This window comes from Camellia sinensis, chromosome 4 (genome assembly GCF_055761805.1).
Source record: "Camellia sinensis isolate YWXY chromosome 4, ASM5576180v1, whole genome shotgun sequence".
Taxonomy (NCBI): Eukaryota; Viridiplantae; Streptophyta; class Magnoliopsida; order Ericales; family Theaceae; genus Camellia; species Camellia sinensis.
Window position 1 is genome coordinate 168,650,267 of NC_138964.1, and position 21,065 is coordinate 168,671,331.

Sequence of the window (21,065 nt, forward strand, 5' to 3'; positions counted from 1 at the left end):
AGAATTACTAAAAGTACGAATGCAAAGAGTTTCCCTCAATATTGATAATTTCTGCAGGGAAACACATCTCAAATACTAATGTCAGCTTCGAAATAGAATATTTGGCTTCGAAGCCAATTTTTGGCGCCAAAATGAAATGACAAACGGCTTCGAATGTCGAAAGCTTACTTCGAAGCACATTCTATGCCTCACGGTGAAAGAATGTTTGGATATTTGTTTACTTCAAAAGGATAAAGAACCTGTTTTATGGTTTCTTAATGAGAATAAATCCTTCGAAGCAATACTTGAGATCCCTTAAGGATGGAAATTGTTGTTCGAAGTATCAAAACCAATAGTTGGTTGGTAATATACAGAAGAGATTACTTTTTCGAAATAAAACAGTGCAGCCCTTGAGAGGGGCTTCCATATTTTTGAAAGTATGGACTGTTGTTCGAAGCAAAAATGATCAATTTAAAATTGATTGATCGTATTAGCCATATGACCATATGTTGGACATGATTAATAGAAGTTTTAAAGTGTAAGATTGTTAAATTCGAAGCACTGATTTTAAATAGAAATCAGCAAAAGTTGTCAACTGTATTCCATGAATTGGAATAGTTTATGTTGGTTTTTCAGTGTTTCATTTGAGATGATTGAATCCAGATTCGAAGGATGAGATTGTTAAGTTCAAAGCTCTAAATTTGCTTATAAAGACAAACAGAGATAAAGTCAAACCATGCCAAACAAAGAGAAAAGTCTTAACTGTATTGAAACAAAAGCAATTACATCAAAAGGCCCTCTTTGGGTACAAATTCGAGTTCATAAAAGTAAGGAATAGAATAAATAACAAGATCATGGAATTTAGTCTAGCTATGGTTAATAAATTTATGTTCCTTTTTTTTATTTTATCCTCTATTTTCTCCAGGCTTGGTTGCTAAAGTTGATGTGCTCTCACTTGATAAAAGAGTTCTTCAGCCTTTATTTCGAACACTGTTTCTTTTAACCCTTGTTCTAGCTCATCCATATCCAAGTCATCCCAGCACGCAGAGTCTTTATTCTTGAAGTCATTGTATTCTTCGATGAGGTTCTCTGCTTCGTACTGGGTATGAACTCGAAGGGATGAGAGTTGGTTCAAAGATTGGGTAGTGACCAAAGAAGTCTGGTGCCAATAGAGAAGCAATGGAAGTTGGTCCAAAAACATGTGGAGTTCTGCTTGGGTGATGGGGTTGAGGACGTGATCCTGAGTCCTAATATCACAAGCCCATCGAAGGTTCTTGAGAGGAACATCGTCTTTAAGAACATTGAAAGGCAAGTGAGAAAAGGCCGTAAGCAGAAGTTGGGCTTGCTTTCGCTAAGCTGGAGTAGGAGGAGGTGGAGGCTTATAAGGAGGAAAAACCTTGCTGCAGAGAGGGTAAGCCGTAGTCTCTCTATCCAGCGGGGATTTTGTGGAGGAAGAGGTATAGAAGCTTCCATTTCGAAAGAAGGAGGAAACTGAGGGGCATTAACACAATCAAGCCATTCAGAAGAGCAAAGTTTCGCCTTCTGGGCTAAGAACGATGGGTTATATCCTTGTGCCTCTTCTAGGCGTCGGGTAGCTTGTACTATCTTTGTAGGCATGGAGGATGTGTACCATGCTACAAGCAGATTGTCCTCTAAATTGCGTCAGCGGTCGATGGGCACGTAAGGATAAACCACCGAACTTCGAGCATCAGAAGGGAAATCTAGAGGTTAGTGAACTCGACAAAGTGATGATTAACTCGCTCTCTTAACTTACATACCTTAGGTTCTGACCAGCTTCTCCAACCAGAAGCCCCAGAGGAAGAAGAAGCCACAGCCTCATCCCATGCAGAAGATTGTGGGTTAGAAGAAGAGCTTCCAATGTCCTTTTTTGCAAAATTTTGAGTTAGAAAGTTATAGCGAGTGCGTAATCCAAAGGTTAATAGTTTGCAAAAGCTTCCATGACTTGAATATAGGAAGGTGGGTAAAGGTGGCTAATCAATGCATGAAGGTTCTTTCGAGGAAGAACAGCATCATCAAATGACTCCTCGTATACTCGATCAATAGGAGAGAGAGTTGGTTTGGCCATGAAAGATGTATCAGTCTGTTCAAATACTAAGATGGTGGGAATGTTCAAAGAATTAAAAAAGAATTTAATGCAAAATGATAAATGACAGTTGCATTTCTGGAAGAATGCAAAGCCCATGAACGTTCTAAGACGTGGATAAAAGACCTTGATCCACTAATATCACCAAGTATTGGATATATTAGTGCGGGGGGTAATGTTGGCTATATATTTTGTATAAGCCAATTACAATTCAACGTGTGGCAGAATAGGGGCAATATGGGAAGACTATTCAAGTCTTCAATCATAATCACACACGTGGCAGTCAGCATTGGTTATAATGGATTTGCGCAACACTAGATCAGCAAAAAGATGCAAAGTGACGTGGCTTCAACAGTTATTCACATTTAAATTCAAAATCAAGAGGGAAGCCTAACTGCAGGTATTGGCATAGTGGAGCTAACTATAAGGCAACATGATCAGCGATTATGGAGGAGCGTTTCGACAATTAGAAGTGCAGTTCGATGGTCATCCTTGAGAAGTATAAATAACAGAGAAGGCCCCAGAAAAAAATCCCAAACTCAGATCCAAAAAACCAATTTTATTCTACTGTATTTCCTTTCTAGTTTTTACATTTCCTTTACATTTCTGTACTTTAATTCCTGCACTGCACTTCGTTCATAGGAGTAGATTCAAGTGGATTGTTGCTGTAAACCTCTACGAGGCTGAATTGGATCATTGTAAGTCTTTCATTTTAATGAAATGCTTCAATTGTTCTTCATTTGATTATTGTTTACTTAATTCTCCTAAATCAAGCCACCAGTAAAAGTCCTCTTCATTGAGGCTGAAAAAACTAAAACACAATCGTCTGATAATTGGTTAGCAATTAATTTTCTGTAAGGACTGATTGATCCTTACTGGCATGCTCACAATTACAATAATAACCTTCGAAAGCCAAAAAAGCCAACAATTTGACATGAACATTTGTGTAGTTATGGCAACTATGATCATTTTAATTATGATTACTAACTCAAATTTATTTATTTATTTTAAATAATGTTATATCTTCATAATTTATCATTTTAAAACCATCTCTTAATGATATAATATTGAGATTAGACTCTACATGATGAAATATTTGACAAATCAATATTTGACATTTATCATACACATCATTAAAAATGATTTTTAGAGGTGACAAATTAGGTATTTCAAACATTTTTCTTTTACATAAATATGTTTACATCTATCTATCTATATATATATAAAGCGCTTACCTACTTGAGACTCATATTTTTTTTTCCAATTTTGCCCTCTGGTTTGGAATTATTTACTATTGGAGGCTAGCATTTTAGTTTTTTTCATTTTGCATTTTTAATTTGTATTATTTACTAATATTGGTAGTACTAATTTGGATTGTTTTTTTCGTCATTATGCAAAGATTCTTGGTCAGTTATGAAACATAAATATTTTGATTTTGGATAATTTACAAATACACCCCTAAGGTCCCCCCCCCCTATTTTGCCATTTTATTTTGTATAATTTACTAATGATAACCTATAATTTGACTTTCCCATTTCACCATTTTTTTTAGTAATATTTACCAATATTGATGGTACTAATTTGAGTGAAGGGTTTCTTGTAATAATGCAAAGAGTCTTGGTCAGTTATGGCACATAAATATTTTGATTTTGGATAAATTACAAATACACTTCTGAAATTTGTTTAAAATATGAAATCTCCCTACAATACAAGAAATTTCAATTATTCCTTATTAAAATTTTTAATTTAATAGAATAAATAGGAAAAAAAATGTAAGAAAAATAATTTGAATAAAATATAAAAAACAATTTATTAAAACCAATGAAAATTCGTCTAAAATAATTTTTAAAAAATCAAACCAAACAAAATAATTTGTTACAAGATTTGCATTTTGGAAATATAAATTTATCAAAAGAATAGCCCGTGCCTTGCACGGGTCTAAAAATAATTGTTTACAAATGAAACCAAATCAAAGTTTAATGGTGATACCATATAATCATTGGTGTGTAATATCACTATTCAATTATTCCATCCTAATAAAAAATTAAATAAAAAAAAAATCCACTCATTTGAACCAAAATTTTATCTCATCTATTTATTCCATAATTGTACTTTATAATAGAAATTAAAATTTCTATTATATATTTAATCATTGATTCTATTCAATTTTGTAAGAAATTAATCTTATTTTTTGAGAAAAAGTTCAGGTAGTAGAATGGAATGAAGTGCAACGGAATGAAATGATTTTTTTATTTATTTTCTTATGAAATAATTATTATTTATTTTACAATGCATTTTTTATGATTTTTTTGAATGAATCAAATATAAAATAAATATTTTCAAAAAAATATCATATTATTTCATTTCATTTAGTAAATTTAATAAAATATTAGAGTCAAAGCCATACTAGTTTGCGCCATGCAGAGGCCTTTTTTCACTAATATATATATATATATATATATATATTTTACTTTTTTTCACTCTTTTGAACTTGAGAACGTGAGTTGGACCAACACTTTTCAAAAACTAATGACACAAATTCTGAAGGGCATGTGATTTTGGAACCAATCAAACACAACTCTCTCAAGAGGCTATAGCAGAATGAAAGTGATTCCTCATTGAGATTTAAATTGAGAAACGAACAAACAAACCTAAACAAAATTAATGTAACCACCCTTCAAAACAGTCATTCTAACAAATACTGGGTTTTGGCTCTTAGCTAACAGGAAAAAAATATATAAGTATCAAAGCTCTCTCTCTTTCTTTTTCTTTCTCTATCATGTGGTGTCACATTAAAATCTTAGCACATGTTACACAAGTTCAAACCATGGTTATTATTCTATTTTGTTCATTTATTTATGGTCAAGTAGTTTTGTGGCCAACCACTATTCATTTGCATAAGAAAACTACTAAATTTATGTAAAAAAAAGACATACAGAAAGAAAAGCTATACAAATTAACAACAAAAAAATAATTTGTATTAGGGTTAATTACATTTAGCAGCATTATATTTTTATCAAAATTTTGCTTTAATCCTTTTACTTTTAATTGTGACTATCAACACTATATACTTCAAGTTTCATCTATTGTTAATGAAAGTAAAAAATGAATTTAGAGGTACCAAAGTGAGCTTTTGCAAAAAGTAAGAATTAAAGTGGCATTTTCATAGAAGTGTAAGAGTGCTAACTGGGAAAACATTACATATATGACTATGATGACAAGTTTTGTCAGCCTTTTTAACCAACTAAGCTAATTTAGTTGATCACTCCTATACACTTTTATTTAGGAGATTATTGGATAATTTTGCCATTTTTTTTAAAAAAAATGAATAGTTATCTCTTATTATGATTATTAGGGATTTTTGTTGTCGGCAGTTGTTTATTTTTTTCATTATAAATTATTTATTGCGATAATTGTTAGGCTTGCTTTATGTTGTTTGACTATAATTATCTAGTTTAGCATAATTCTCCTCATGTTTTGTAATTAATTTTCTTTCAATTGACAATAAAATAAAATAAAAAAATAAAATTATTCAACAAAATTGTTCAATGAGCTATAACTTAGAATTATGATTCAATGTGTTTAAATTACAATTTCGAGTACATTTCCATCTTAATTTTGCATATGTACACATAAGGTACTCCTTTTAATAGGTGCACCACTCTGTTGTACCTACCTATCCCTCAAAATGGAGAGATTATTTATTGGAAAAATATTTGTTGGTCTAAGGGTCATTCACAAACTATCATGTTATTTCATATTCTTCTATTACTCAATATAAAATCGTAGATCTTATCCCCTCTACAAAGCTTTGTCTAAAATTTATCCAAAAATATTAATTAATAGTCTAGATTTATTTACGTACACAACACCAATTCAATCTGTACCCTCACAATCACCATCCTGAAAACTTTCTGGTATAGTTTTTTTGGGTAAAAAACCAACGTAAAAGTAGCAAAGTCTCCAGCATTAGTAGGAATAAAGATTTACAATTCTCATAAACTATTTTTAAACAGATTTTCGTTAGGTTGTTTGAGATGTGCTATATAAGTACGTTTTTTGACCTTTTAGCTAAAAAAGTAGAGAAAAAAAAAGATGTATGTTTAGAATATTTTGACTTTTTACAAAAAGATGTGTAATAAAATATTGTAATAAAATTAAAATGATCATTCTACCCTTGTTGAATTCAAAGGCCAAAATAATAATTTTGTCCTCTAGGCTTCCCTACAAGCTTCTCCCAAACAGTATGGACTTTTTGATTTTTTAAATAACTTTTTAACTTTTTTAGGTTATTCCAAACCAAGCAAATTTAGTCAAAAAAAAATAAAATTATTTTGTAGATTCATCAAGATTGGATACATTTAGAAAGTAAAAAAAGTTTAACTAAAATATTAAAAACAAACAAAAAATCTGAACAAAAATGCACATAGATTTTTGTTTGAATTTTCGGCTATTTTTAGTATTTTTTAAAATATTTTATTTTTTTTTAAGATGCATCTTGATTAGGTATATCTAAAAAGTACAAAAAAAATTGATTAAAATATATATATAAAAAAAGATTAGTAAAAATAAATAAAAAAATCATCTAAAAATAAATTTTAAAAAATCAAACCAAATAGACATATTTTAAAGGAAAATGTTTGAGGGCCACAATTTTTGTGGCCACAGTGGCTCAAAACTGTCAAAACGACGTCGTTTTGGCATGTTTTGCACCCAACACTACAGGAAATTCGTTTTTTAGCGGCGTTTCAAAAACGCCGCGAAAATCCTGAAAAACGCCGTAATATCTTATAGTGACGTGTAAAATTTTCGCCGCTGATAGGGCCGCCGCAATAGCTACACAACGTTTGAAAAACGTCGCTAAAAACATTATACGGCGTTTCTTAAAACGCCGCAAAATATTTGACGACCGTCCGTTCCCAATAACGTGTGACGTGAGAATGACGTCATTTAGTGGCATTTTTCGAAAAACGCCACTGTTTTTATTTTTATAATAAAATATGTGACGTCATTTTGTGGCGTTTTTCAGAAAACGCCACTTTTTTTTCTTTTCTTTTTTTTTTGTTGGGTGTGGGGGGGGTGGTTGGTGGGTTCCCTGCTGGTGGTGGTGGAAACTAAATTCACAATTTGGGAATCTCCTGTTTTATGTTTGCTCTAGGCAACCAAATTGCTAAATTTAAAATCAATCCTCAATACATGCCATATACATGCATAATATAATCTCACCAGAATCATCATTTCAAGTAAAAATTTCACATCTAGTGTCATATACATGCATAATATAATCTCACCAGAATCATCATTTCAAGTAAAAATTTCACATCTAGTGTCATATACATGCATAAACAACTATGAGTCAGTAACACATTGTTTCCATAGGATGCAATTCAAACAAATGATTCCATGCCCACATTAAGTTTTAGAAACTCAAGACAACCAAAAAAAATTTTAGTACGGTTTGTTGACTTCCAAGTCTTGTAGCTTCTTTTCATGGTAATCTAAAAGATCAACCTTGTGTCCAAACAATCCCAAAAAGCCATCACGCCTCAACCTTTCTCGAGTACGGTTTGTTGACTTCAAGCGAACAAGCCTCCTATTCAATTTATCTGCATCACTCTAGAAGAAGAAAAAAATCAAATAATTAGAAGTCACAAAGGAAAAAGAAAGCAAGTTGATATAGTTTTAAGATGTGCACTAAACCACATCTGAAGTTTTATATCTAAAATAATTTTGTTCTAATGCTCCAATTGAACAATGTATGAAAAGGAGTGCAGACTGCAACTAATTTAATCTTCCAAAAGGCTCAAAATTTCATTCACATGAACCAAGTACACACAAAAAAATGACGATGATAATAATAAGAGCACAATAAACTATTCTAATCTTCCAGTGTGTATGCTTTTTCAGGTCTCCCTCTTCATATTCCAGACCAAGCAAGGTAACTGAACTTGAAAACAGAGCTTTCATTTACTTTCTCAACTCCATTTCCCTTTTATTCCGGCTGTACTGTTTTGCTTTCATTCTTGCCGTCTCCTTTTGATTCTTGTACTCCCTTTGCTTCTTTGCTTTCATTCTTCTTGTTTTTTTTGGCCTTTTCATCTTGTGTTTCCTTTCAATTTCTTAAGAAAAAAAAAGAGTCCAGAAAATTGCCTTTGGATTCTTGTACTGTCTTTGCTTCTTTGCTTTCAGTCTTGCTGTCTCTTTTTGATTCTTGTACTATCTTAGCTTTCGTTCTTCTTTTTTTCTTGGCTTTTTCATCTTGTGTTTCCTTATAATTTCTTAAGAAGAAAAAAAAAAGAAAGAAAAAAAGTCAAGAAAAAAGCCCAAAAATTAAAAAGAGAAAAAAAGTGAGAAATGGCTGAAGGAGTTGGTCTCTCCTTCTTGGGGAAAGCTCTGGGGGGAATTGGAGAGTACTTGGTTGCTCCGATCGGCAGATAGTTTGGTTATCTGTTTTGCTTCAACACCAACATTCAAAATCTTGAGACTCAATTGGACAGCCTAAAAGTGACAAGAGAAGGGGTTCAACTAGGGGTGGATGAAACACGCAACAATGTCAGAACCGTTGGACCTCATCTTGAGGCATGGCTGACTAAAGCAAATGACAACACAGCAGAGGCAGAGACAATTATTAAAGACAAGGCCCAAGTTCAAAAGGGGTGTTTCAATGGGTGGTGTCCAAATCTCAAGTTGCGTTACTCACTGGGCAGGAAAGCTGTGAAGAAAACACAGGAACTTGCTCTTCTCCATGCTGAGGGTAGCAACTACATTCAGTCGTCCTACAATCCACCACCACCAAGCATAGAACCTATGCCTACAACAACAGAATTCCAGGGGTTTGATTCTCGAATTCTGGTCATGAACGAGATCATTGAGGCTTTGAAAGATGATGGGATCCACTTGATTGGGATATGCGGGATGGGCGGAATGGGCAAGACAACAATGGCAAAAGAAGTTACAAACAGAACCAAATTGAAGAAAAGCATTATCAACTAATTTAGTATTTCTGTTTAGTATCTCTTTCCATATATTTCTGTTTAGTATCTCTTTCCATTCATGAACCAAATTGAAGAAAAGCATTATCAACTACTTTTATACAAAACCCCCAAATGGAGGGAGTGTGATAATGACACTTTTAGATGTTAACTAAACATCTACTTCTTATGCAAAGGACTAAAGCGAGGAACCACAAAACCCATACAGACATTCTATAAAATAAGTTAGTTTGCCTACCATTGATGTGGCTGATGTTTGGATGCATAGAAATAAGGCAATCCTTTTTGATGAAATATAGTTAAACTCCTTTTTGAGGAAGCAAATCCAACTATAATGGTTTAGAATGAACCTGAGTTTGTCATATCTACTTCTTCTTCTTCTTCTTTTCTTTCTTTGATATGTGAACCTGCATTTGATAAGAACAAATAACATGAATAAAATGTCATATGAAAATTTCATAATTAACTTTTACTCACTTCCTCGGACGAACGATGACAATTAAATGATGAGGTGTATGCATGGGATTGTCGTTGTGAATGCACATGTGTAGCAGCTGGTGCAACAGGCCCACCCATGGCCTGTTGAGACTCCAATTGCTCTATTCGGGCTTGTTGAGCTTGGATTGTGCTTTGCATCTCCATTTGTACTTTCTGTTGATTAAGCATAGCATCCATCATCTCCTTCATTTGCATCTCCATTTGTGCTTTATATTGGTTAAGTTGCTCTTGGACTTGCGTTTGGATGATACGAGTTTGTTCTTGCGATTGCCTATATCCGCCTCCAAAGACATCTGTCGGGGAAGGACCCAATCCATATGTTCGAACACGACCAGGTCACTCAGGCCCTAGAACCTGTGTGAAAATTTCTTCATCTGTAGCATTGGATTGCGCCCCAAGGTCCTTCATTTGTGTCTACAATTGTTAATTAGTAATTAGCCACCAATAAAATTGTTCATAACTAGTGCCGTTAAATGTAACCTGCTTCCATTGGGCCATATGAATTCAATAACATCATCAATCCAGATTCAAAATTGTTTCATTGACACTTCCACTTCATATGCTCAAATTCAAAATTCATAAAAATACAGTCCTTGACTTGTAGATTTGGCAGCAAAAAAAGGTAAATGGAATCAAACAAGAAGCTTTCACTAAATTATAGATTTAATATTATTATAGATTTATAATTTATAAATTAGACCTAATCATTAAATCTATAAATTATAGTATTCATAGCTAATCTATAATCTATGAATACCTAATCAATTAGCTAACGAAGTACTAAGTAAGGCAGATTCTGTAGAATCTGTGTTTGAGGCTGTCAACAAACATAGAATCAGTGTTTGAATCTGTGTTTGAATCTGTAGAATTAATTGGTTGGTGAGCTCCCATTTCAAGGTGATTCTGTAGAATCTGTGTTTGAGGCTGTCAACAAGGTGAAACTCGATTTTTGCAGTGGAGTATGGGAATCAGTACCCCAAGCTGCTTGTGATCTAATTGCTCATACACTTACAAGGGATGTTTCAGCGAGGTTCAATGCTGACGAAGTACTAAGTAAGCCTCAATATACTTGTCCTAAACAATTGGATGGTGATTAAGCCATGTGAATTTTTTAATATTTTCACCTTACTTTCTCCCTCCATATCACTTAGAGATCTAGTAATCCAAAGGAATCGAGAAATTCAGCTTGGTTGATGGTGGGGTTGTTGCGAACAATCCTATAATGCTTTCAATAGAAGAGGTGTCAAGAAGATGAATAAAGGTCAACATCTTCTCAAGCCCAAACAATATTGGATTTTAACAGTTTTTTTGTTTTCTTCTTGGCTATCATTAAGGAAGGATAAAAAATTTGAAGTCAAAGATGGCAAAACATGGGGATTGGTCCTTTGGTTTATGGGCCAAAGAAGACCACCCCTTAATTAATGTTTTCTAGACTGCAATGGAAGCTATCTTTGACGTATACAACTTTTTTTTTTCAAAGGCTCTTATTTCTCGGCAACTATCTCCAAATCTAGTATGAAAACTTAAAATATGATGAGGCCGTGATGGATAACTCAAACAAAGAAAACCTTGACAAGATTGAGAAGGTTGAGAATACGCTCTTGGGCCTGTACATTTCTCAAGTTCACTCGGAAATTGGTTTGTATGAACAACATAAAGAGAAGGGAAAAAATTCTGAAGCACTAATTGTGTTTGTCAAAAGGTTATTAGATGAAAGGAAACTCCACCAAGCTCATCCCTCCCCGTAGTTGATAGTTTGATACCATTCATAGTTGATAAGAATGTAAAACTTGTATGCTCAATGCTTTACAATTGTGATACCTATGCTTGGGTATAAAAAAAAACTAACTGTTACTCTATACTTGATTTGTTGGTGATGGGCATCGAAGTGACCAGATTCAACACGGCTCGAGTATAAGCGCTCGGCTTGGATGAGGTGTGAGCCGAGTCACTGCTCAGAAGAATGCTTGGCCATTGCGGCCAAACAACTAACTGAACACCAAAGCGAGGGAAGGGTAACTCCTCTCCCTAAAATCACGCATATGATCCCTCACCCCTTAATTTGAGCCATGAGATTGGCTATTCACTAAAATCCAGCAATTGTTACCCCTAACTAACTACATTCTTCGACATCCATTGACAAAAGGTAGTTTACTCTTCGTGCATTCCTATTATTGAAACCGTTGTCTCATCTCTTTGTACATTAATGATCCAATTTATATTTTTCCAGATCATCCGTGGATTTTGGCCCATACAGAATCCACATTGAAGACACTGGCTTCCAAGCCAAAAATGGATAACCATGTAAGATTGACTTCACGATAACTGACTGCCAGACATGCAGTGGAGTTGGAGAGAAACAAGGTAGTAACCAGCAGCTCTCTCAGTGATGACTCTATGTTAGCTTTCTCATCCAATAACTCGACTAAGAAGACAGAAGATGACAACTATGGTTTTGTTGATGCCCTCGCTATGAAGATTTCACGTATGAGGATATCTGAGCCAAATAGAAGCAGGTTATGTGTCCCTGCCAGCCCAATCCAACAAGAGTGCCCCTCTAACATAAAGGTTAACAACCTCTGTACAGCATTTTGACTCTGCTGAAGATGACTTACCTCCGGAGGGGCTTAACTTGACACTTGATAGCGAAGGGGAAGAAGCCATGGTTAGCTACTTTTCGACAACAAAGTAATCACTCGAGAGTCTTTAATTTCCTGTATAAATCGAGGGTATTATTAACTAGCACGTTAAGTGCTCATGTGATGTAAGTTTATGCCTGACCTAACAAATTATGTATGCGGGTTCGTTTCTCCTTTTTCCCTAGTAATTTCATAACATTTCTTTAAAAAATAAATAAAGAAACAAATATGAGACAAGTATCTAATACATTCCATACATGCAAAGTATATAATTATGGTGCTACATACCATGACCGCAACAACTTTATCATTACTTGGTTTGTTATCCTTCGTGTACCCAGCCATCCACACCTCTAAGCGAGTTGCAGGAACTCCATTCTTCTTATTAGTTTCCTATAATTACACTTAAAATTAAGTAACAAAATCAAAATATACAATTTCAATTTGAAATATAAAGAAACTACATACCTCTACTCGAACAACTGAGAATGGTTTTCTTCCAGTTATGTGATTTAATGTCTTCTTCTTCCGAATTTCTTTGTTTTTTATACTTTTTTTCTGTTACATATGAACACAAACACAAGATAATTTATTAATTAACAAACTCATCTTATGAGATTACGATAGAGTTATATAAACAATTTAAATGATAACTGTGCCTTCCGAGTGCCCCAATAATAGACTAAGCTTCGCCATTGATGCTCATGTACTCTTTCGGGCCGATGAGTTAACCTATCAGCATCGTTGTCGAATGGCGTATACCCCAATTGTTTAACTCTAGCCTTCCACTCTCTCCATTTTTTTCCAACAGATGCCAAAACAAATTTCTTCATTGACTCGTCGGCATCTGTATTGATCTGCAAATAATTGGCAACTTTGTGACTATTGCATACACACAGCAGCAACAACATACACGCAGCAGCATACACACAGCAGCAAGCCCACAGCAGTAGCTAATTTCACAAATCAAGATAATATTAGCCGTTCAGAGATAGCCCAAGAAAGCAAATGACTATTGTGTAAGTACATGTAATTACTTGTATAAATACACACACATATATACATAGATATTCAGCTACTTCATTGAATTCTCTCTGTTCGAATTATTCAAGGAAACAACAAAAGGAAGAAACAAAACAAACTGGCAACTATAAAATATGAAACAAATAAAATAAATAATAACAAATTAAGATTAAAATTGATATGTAAAATGAAATAATTCTTTTACCTTTACTTCTCTCCAAATTCTCTCTTTGTTTTCCTTCGGTACATGGCTCCAAGTTCTATAAGTGAGGGGCATAAGGTTCCCATCTCGAGCTAAAACACCCAAACGAGAAGCCAAGGGTGTATACCCGTCAACCACTTGGTTCAACTCATTAGGCACGATATGTAAAATGCCACCACTTGGGTTCCAATGACTACCATGCATGAGTGTTGGGCCTCTCGAACTATGACCTACTCATCCAAATATCAATATCAAGTTAGAAGATACTAGAAAGAATGATAATACAAGAATTGAGCAGACAATGGAGCAAATGGAGTAGTGTCACTTAGTTTAAAAAAAAAGAAATATAAACATCAAAAGAAAAAAGCACATCAACAGAGAAATCTAATGGAATAATTCAATTGAATAAAATAATTCATACCAGCAGTAGTGTCATGTGTCGAACCAGTACTCGATGATGTACTAGGCAAGCTACCTGGAGGATACCATGACATGGGTGGATCAGGTATGATGCGTGTACTCTCCTCTGAACTCTCATCTGAACTTCCACTATAAGAACTCTCATCTGCACTCCCACTGTAAGAACTCTCAGAATTTGCAGAGGCTGAATGTTGCCTCTGCCTAGAGCATCGTCGATCTGTCATGCTAGTTTACAGAAGACCACAAGCATACGTGTAGAATTTTATGGGTTAACAATGAATAAAAAGTCCAAAATATTAAAAATTTCTCTACAAATTTAAATTTTAAACACAATCTTAATATAACAAATATGATCTTTCTCAAGGACATAAAAGGTTGTCTCAAGGACAATCACGTTGAAAAGCAAACAAATGACGCATTTTAAAAGCAAAAGTTTCATTAACATGAATATCCATGCTAAAAGCACAAATGTAACAATGAATATGAAACAAAATTACAATATCATATCATTTCTTCATCATCTTCAGATTATGTCTGTGTCGATATCCCAAGAGGTCCAATAGTTTCATCAATAGTTGTTCCAACTTCACCTTACCTAACCCAATTTATGTCCTCTTCACAAGCAAACGAAGTTGCATCTAATTCTTGGTCGCCAAATCCTTCCACTTCATTGTGATGTTCTCCATCATTAATTGGTTGTTCTCCACACACCTCATACAAGTCTCTAGGTTTCATCTTGACTACAACATCCCAATCAGCTTCAACGGGATCATTAACATAGAAAACTTGTTGTGCCTGAGATGCTAGGATGAATGGCTCATCACTATTTTGTTTCTTTGTATATAACAAATGATTGAAATTAACAAGTGTGAAACCAAACCCATCCTGCTTCAATCCTTTGTTGTTGTCAATCCAGTCGCACATGAATAGCACATATCTACGATCGTATGAGTAATACAATTCAATAATATCTGTCACATATCCATAGTATGCTACTTCACCTTCCACAGGATTCATGTCTCTGGTACTTGCATAGCTACAAGTCTTTGCTTTCACCATAACCCCACTATTTTGAGTTTTTCTTCTCCACTCACAACTCCTCGTATGATACCTAGTACCATTAATTATATACCCATTGAATCTCGTGGCCTTTTTACTAGGTCCCAATGCCAAAGTTTTAATCTCATCTGATAACACAGCATTTTCAATAGCTAGAAGCTCTTCAACCTATTTTTACAAAGTCAACAAAATTAAACATCAACTAACAAAGAATTTGAAAACATGAGAATTGAAAATTAAAAACATGTAAGTTATTAGTACTTACATGAGAATTAAACCATCTGGGAAACTCATCATTGTGACGGCGATCCACATCAAAATCTTTAAGACGACGATGTGACCGCTTAATAAAATCACGATGCTCCCTATACATTTAAAGTACTTATAAAATGCAAGATACTTATTAATGGTATCAATAAAATTTTGGAACAAAGATTGTATCTTACTCTCGATATGGGACAACCGCAGCAGTGTTAAATAACCCATACCGATGAGCTTGTACCCATGATGTGTTATCAAGCGCAAACCCTTTTCCTTTTCCTAAAGCATGACCCAGTAATATCCCAGGATTGTCGCTAACATCGTAATTCCTTATTGGTCGATTCAATTTTGACTCGACATCATCCAAGTACCTTGAGCAAAAGGTCATACACTCTTCAACTAAGTATCCCTCTGCAATTGAACCTTCTGGATGACTTCGATTACGCATATATGACTTAAGTGTCATAAGATACCTATAAACAAACAAATGCACACATGACTTTCAATTATAAACAAACAAATGACTACAACCTTAAATTGGAGTAGAATTGCACACCTTTCTATGAAGTACATCCAGCGATATTGCACTGGACCAGCAATCTTGGCCTCCTCTGCTAGGTGAATAGGCAAGTGCTCCATTATATCGAAAAAGGATGGAGGAAAAATTCTCTCAAGATGACAAAGTGTAAGAGCAATTTGGGTTTGAAGACGATCTAACCCATCTGGCTCTAAAGTTTTGGAGCACAACTGCCTGAAGAAATTGCTTAACTCAATCAATGGTTCAACAACTTTTTTCGGTAACAAATTTCTCACTGCTATTGGAAGTATTTGTTGCATCAATATATGGTTGTCATGACTTTTCAGTCCAGATATGCTATGTTGTTTGAGGTTAACACGACGAGAAATATTGGATGCATACCCATCTGGAACTTTGATATTCTTCAGGAGTGTACAAAACAAACCTCTCTCTCTATTGTTCATAGCAAAATATGCAGGCGGCAAATAATACCTGTTCCCAACCCCTTTTTTAGGATGTAATGCCTTTCGAATTCCCATATCTTGCAAGTCTCGATGAGCATTTAAATTATCCTTTCCTTTCCCATCAACATTTAATATTGTCCACAATACATTATCACACACGTTCTTCTCAATGTGCATTACATCAAGATTATGGCGAATCAAATTATGCTCCCAATATGGAAGCTCAAAGAAAATACTCCTCTTCCTCCAATTATGATCCTCCTCGTTGTCCTCTTTTTCCTTTCCTTTCCTAGTTCTTTTTTGTCTGTTAGTTGGTTGATGCTTAGGCCCTAGCTGTCGTAACACATTAGCCCCCGATAATCGAGTTGGACATGGTTCAAATTCAGAAGTTCCATCAAAAGACGCAGCATCTTTTCGAAATTTGTGACTCGCATTCAACCAGCGGCGATGCCCCATTGTCACGACCCAAACCCGGCCCTATGGGTTTAGCACCGTAACCGGCCAGTAATCCGAGATTACCGAAGGCCTGCTTAACAGTAATACAGTAAAACAGAGTACAGGGCCTGGCGGAAGCCAATACAGTAATTAAACAATGTCCAATGAGCTGTGACAGTCTGTATGCAAAAGATTTTCCATGCATTTATACATAAACAGTACAGAACAGTATGTACAATATTGACATTCATTCAATCTAGGGACTCAACCCTAGATAGCGGTATAGAAAACATTCCGTCTGTACAAAACAGTACGGTCTATACAAAGTTTACAGTCACACAGTACAGGGACCTAATCCCTTGGTAACAGTACGGTAAACAGTCAGTCTATACAGAGCAGTTAGACAGTACAGAAGACAGGCGGGGGAAAACAAACAAAACACCCCCATGCCATAGCATGGCAACTCGGAACCTCGCAGTGAGGCACAAAGGCTGGCTTGACAAAACTGGAGTTACCCTGACGCTCCTAGCTCCGTTCTGGTGCCTGTACACCTACATATATATATGAGCAGTGAGCTAAAGCCCAGTGAATAACATAAAGCGTAAAGGGGGTTTAGAATGAATGTCCTTACAGTAATGAAAACAGTTCAATTCAATCAGTATTTCAGTTGTTCAGTACAGTAAACAGTCATATGTGGTACATCCATTAGCATAACAGTAACAGTAGGTCTTAAAAGACCGAACAGTAATGATGGCCATCAGTCAGTAAACAGTAGTGGTTCCACGAGGGAACCGACAGAGATCTCTGTAACAGTAACAGTAACAGTAAACCGTAGGTACTAAGGATGCCACAGTACAGTTCAGAAATAAAGGACATACATTCATTCAGTAATACCAGTTCAGTAAACAGTTCAGTTCAGTATTCAAAAGATATCAGTTGAACATATCTTTACACAATCGTTACTCACAGAGTTCTGGGCTACAGTATGCTAGAGCGTGTCTCCCCAGTTGCCAACCCTACACAGTTCACAGGTTGAACACACACTAAGCTATACAGTTGGGAAATATTATAACTTAATCCCTAATTCCTCGGTGTGTTCTACATCTATATCCTCAACAAGATGCCTTAAACTAGGCCTAAGAATGCCTAGAATGGGATGAGGATGCACAGATGTACATTTAAAAGCATGTTCAGGATTTTCAGAAAAACAGAGTCCCGCTCGAGCTCAGGTTTCCCCGCTCGAGCGTACAGGCAAACAAAGGTACACGCTCGAGCGCAAACTTTCCCGCTCGAGCGTACTGTAAAAGTACTGGATGGGTGAAATCTCCGCTCGACGCCCGCTCGAGCTTGAGACATGACTCCGCTCGAGCGCCCAATACTCCGCTCGAGCGGACTGCAAAACAGTGCAGAGAGATGCTGGTTGCTCGGATTCCACGCTCGAGCGTAAATTTCCCCGCTCGAGCGGAAGTGCGAAATCTGGAAAACCCAGATTGCACCTCCAAGCTCAAACTCAAGTTGTTAACAACTCAAAACCGATCCCCTTGGGCTCATTTTCTGGAAAACTCTTATAAACACATAGAATATCATGTTTCAAAGCTCAATTTTAAGAAATCAAAGCCCAAGGTGAGTCAATTAAAACCATAATCAAACCCATTTTCAAGAACAACATTCAAACATGCATGGATGAGTTTTAAACCAAATTAAAGCTCTAAAGCTTGCTCAAATGAGCTCATCTCTTTTCAAAACCAGATGAAAACATGGTCTGTAACAACAATATGAGCATGCATGTACTAATGTCCATGTAATCAACCTCAAAATGCAACATTACTAACATGCATGCAAGAGATGAGCTTCAATCTACCATTAATGAACCAAATCATGACTTAGCTCTACAAATTAACATGAACCATGCATGAATCAACTTAAAGACAAAATCAAAAGATGAAATTCATACCTAGGTTCCTCGAATGCAAGTCTAGAGGTTCAGTATAGCAATCTACACTTCAATTCCAAGCAATTCAAGCCAAATCAACAAGAACAATTCTCTCTCTCTCTAACTCTCCTCTCATGGTCGGCTAAGCTCGGGAGAAATGGCTGATGGAAATGTGTTTTTGATACAAGGTGTAATGAGGCTCAAACATGTATGTTGAGTGGGCCACTAAGGGTGGCAATATGGTAAATAAACCAAACTCTTTAATTAGCTTATTTTATCTAATTTAATCATACCTAATCAGTTTTCAGATAAATATACCATAAAATCACATTAATTATGTGGATCATAAAACATCAATCAATTTCTAATTCGGCCGCCGATATGGCCTTCAATTAGCAGTTTAAACATATAAGCATGAACAGATAATCATACGGTCAAACAGATAAAATGCAATTTAACTAACATATACTCAATCAATTCGGTTTCCAATTTCAATCAGTCAGTTCAGTACTTTAATCAGTCCAATTATCAGTCATAATCAATTCAGTTTAACGGTAATCGGTGTTTATCGGTAATCAATCAGTCAGTAGTCGGTAAACAGTATGAGGGTCGTTACAGTCTCCCCTCCTTATAAAGAGTTTAGTCCTCTAAACTCGAGTTACCTTCATTCTGGAAGAAAACAGGATTCAGTGGAAACAGTTCAGGATATCGTTTGGCCATGTCATCTTCCCTTTCCCAAGTGGCATACACGCCACCGTGGTTTTGCCAGTCAACTTTCACTAACGGGATCTCTTTGTTCCTCAGTTTCTTGATTCGTCTGTTTACAATCTGTATAGGCCGTTCCTCGTAAGTGTAGTCATCACTCAACACTACGTGGGTAGGCTCTATTACATGGAAGGGATCCCGGAGATAATCTCTCAACATAGAGATGTGGAAAACGTTATGCATATGCTCCATTTCAGGAGGAAGCGCAACTTGATACGCCACCGGATTGATTTTCTCAATAATCTCATACGGTCCGACATATCTCGGCGCTAACTTGCCTTTGACTCCAAAACGAGTCTGGCCTTTCATTGGTGTCACTTTCACAAAAACGTGATCACCTACTTCATACTCTCTGTCCCGTCTTCTGACATCTGCATAACTTTTTTGTCTACTCTGTGCAGTTTTCAGTCTTTGCTGTATTAGTTTCACTTTCTCAGTTGTTTCATACACAATCTCGGGCCCAAGCAAAGGCCCATCTCCAACTTCTGCCCAGCAAATTGGAGATCTACATTTTCTGCCATACAACGCCTCAAAAGGCGCCATGCCAATACTCGAATGGTAGCTGTTGTTATAAGCAAATTCAGCTAAGGGCAAATGGCTTTCCTAGTTTCCCTGAAAATCAAGGACGCACATTCTCAATAAATCCTCCAGAGTTTGGATGGTCCTTTCTGATTGGCCATCTGTCTGAGGATGATAGGCACTACTCAGTCTCAGTTCAGTACCCAATGCAGTCTGTAGGCTTTGCCAAAACCTCGATGTAAACTTCGAATCCCTGTCAGAAACAATAGACACAGGCACTCCATGCAGTCTTACAATCTCATCAATATAGATAACGGCCAATTTGTCCGCATTATAGATTGTCTTGACAGGTAAGAAGTGAGCAGATTTGGTTAGTCTATCAACAATAACCCAAATTGAATCCATACCTTTTCTGGAGCGAGGTAATCCCACAATAAAATCCATGGTGATATGCTCCCATTTCCACTCTGGTATGGATAAAGGCTGCAATAATCCGGCAGGTCGTTGATGTTCAGCTTTGACCTGTTGGCAATGAAGACATTTGGATACAAAATCAGCAATTTCTTTCTTCATTCCCGGCCACCAGAAAGTCTGTTTCAGATCTTGGTACATTTTCGTATTCCCCGGATGGATAGACAATTTCGAATTGTGGCCTTCTTGCAGAACTCTTCTTTTCAGTTCAGTATCATTTGGTACACACAGTCTTTCTTGAAATTTCAGTACATTATTCTCAAATTTGAATCCCGGTCTCGGTTTAGATTCTCTTTCTTCGATGATCTTCTTCAAGAAGTCATCCAGTTGCTGTTTCTCTTTAATCTCTTCAATCAGTGCCGGTTGAGCAGAAATAGCAGCCAAGGTTCCACCTTGTTCTCGTAAAACAATTTCAATTTCAGATTTTTCAAGGTCACAAAGCAACTCTTTCTGTCCGGTGAGCAAACATGCTAGATTTCCAATCGATTTCCGGCTCAATGCATCGGCAACGGTATTGGCTTTTCCCGGATGGTACAGTATCTGTAGGTCATAATCTTTAATCAATTCTAGCCATCTCCGCTGTCTCATGTTCAATTCTTTCTGTGTGAAGAAATACTTTAAACTCTTATGGTCGGTGTATACTTCACATGTCACCCCGTACAGATAGTGACGCCAGATTTTCAGTGCAAATACTACTGCAGCAAGTTCCAGATCATGGGTCGGGTAGTTCTTTTCATGTGGTCTCAGTTGACGGGAAGCATAAGCGATAACTTTCCCATTCTGC

The 21,065-nt window shown here is 35.9% G+C and overlaps 3 protein-coding genes across 5 annotated transcripts; 1 reads left to right on the forward strand and 2 right to left on the reverse strand.

Annotated features, from left to right (window-relative positions):
• Positions 1–7,471: 7,471 nt before the first annotated feature.
• On the reverse strand, positions 7,472–14,132 carry LOC145789670 (uncharacterized). Of its 3 annotated transcripts, XR_014327879.1 has the most exons (8): positions 13,859–14,132; positions 13,441–13,667; positions 12,867–13,069; positions 12,681–12,770; positions 12,501–12,605; positions 9,553–9,987; positions 9,426–9,482; positions 7,472–7,699 (listed from the first exon to the last, which is right to left on the reverse strand). XR_014327879.1 is itself a non-coding variant. In XM_082866861.1 (6 exons), the coding sequence occupies exons 3-6, from the start codon at positions 12,906–12,908 to the stop codon at positions 12,240–12,242; spliced, it is 285 nt and encodes a 94-aa protein (XP_082722987.1). In that variant the 5' UTR covers positions 12,909–13,069; positions 13,441–13,667; positions 13,859–14,132; the 3' UTR covers positions 11,766–12,239. The 3 variants fall into 3 exon arrangements, 2 of the variants coding, with proteins under 2 accessions (XP_082722987.1, XP_082722986.1); XM_082866861.1 differs by lacking the exons at positions 7,472–7,699; positions 9,426–9,482; positions 9,553–9,987 and adding an exon at positions 11,766–12,287; XM_082866860.1 differs by lacking the exons at positions 7,472–7,699; positions 9,426–9,482; positions 9,553–9,987; positions 12,501–12,605.
• Positions 8,438–9,076, forward strand: LOC114277879 (putative disease resistance protein At1g61310). Its single transcript, XM_082923834.1, has 2 exons — positions 8,438–8,493; positions 8,581–9,076. The coding sequence occupies exons 1-2, from the start codon at positions 8,438–8,440 to the stop codon at positions 9,074–9,076; spliced, it is 552 nt and encodes a 183-aa protein (XP_082779960.1).
• Positions 14,133–15,060: 928 nt separating the features above from the next.
• LOC145823496 (uncharacterized) lies at positions 15,061–16,271 on the reverse strand. Its single transcript, XM_082923004.1, has 2 exons — positions 15,734–16,271; positions 15,061–15,650 (listed from the first exon to the last, which is right to left on the reverse strand). The coding sequence occupies exons 1-2, from the start codon at positions 16,231–16,233 to the stop codon at positions 15,359–15,361; spliced, it is 792 nt and encodes a 263-aa protein (XP_082779130.1). The 5' UTR covers positions 16,234–16,271; the 3' UTR covers positions 15,061–15,358.
• Positions 16,272–21,065: the final 4,794 nt, after the last annotated feature.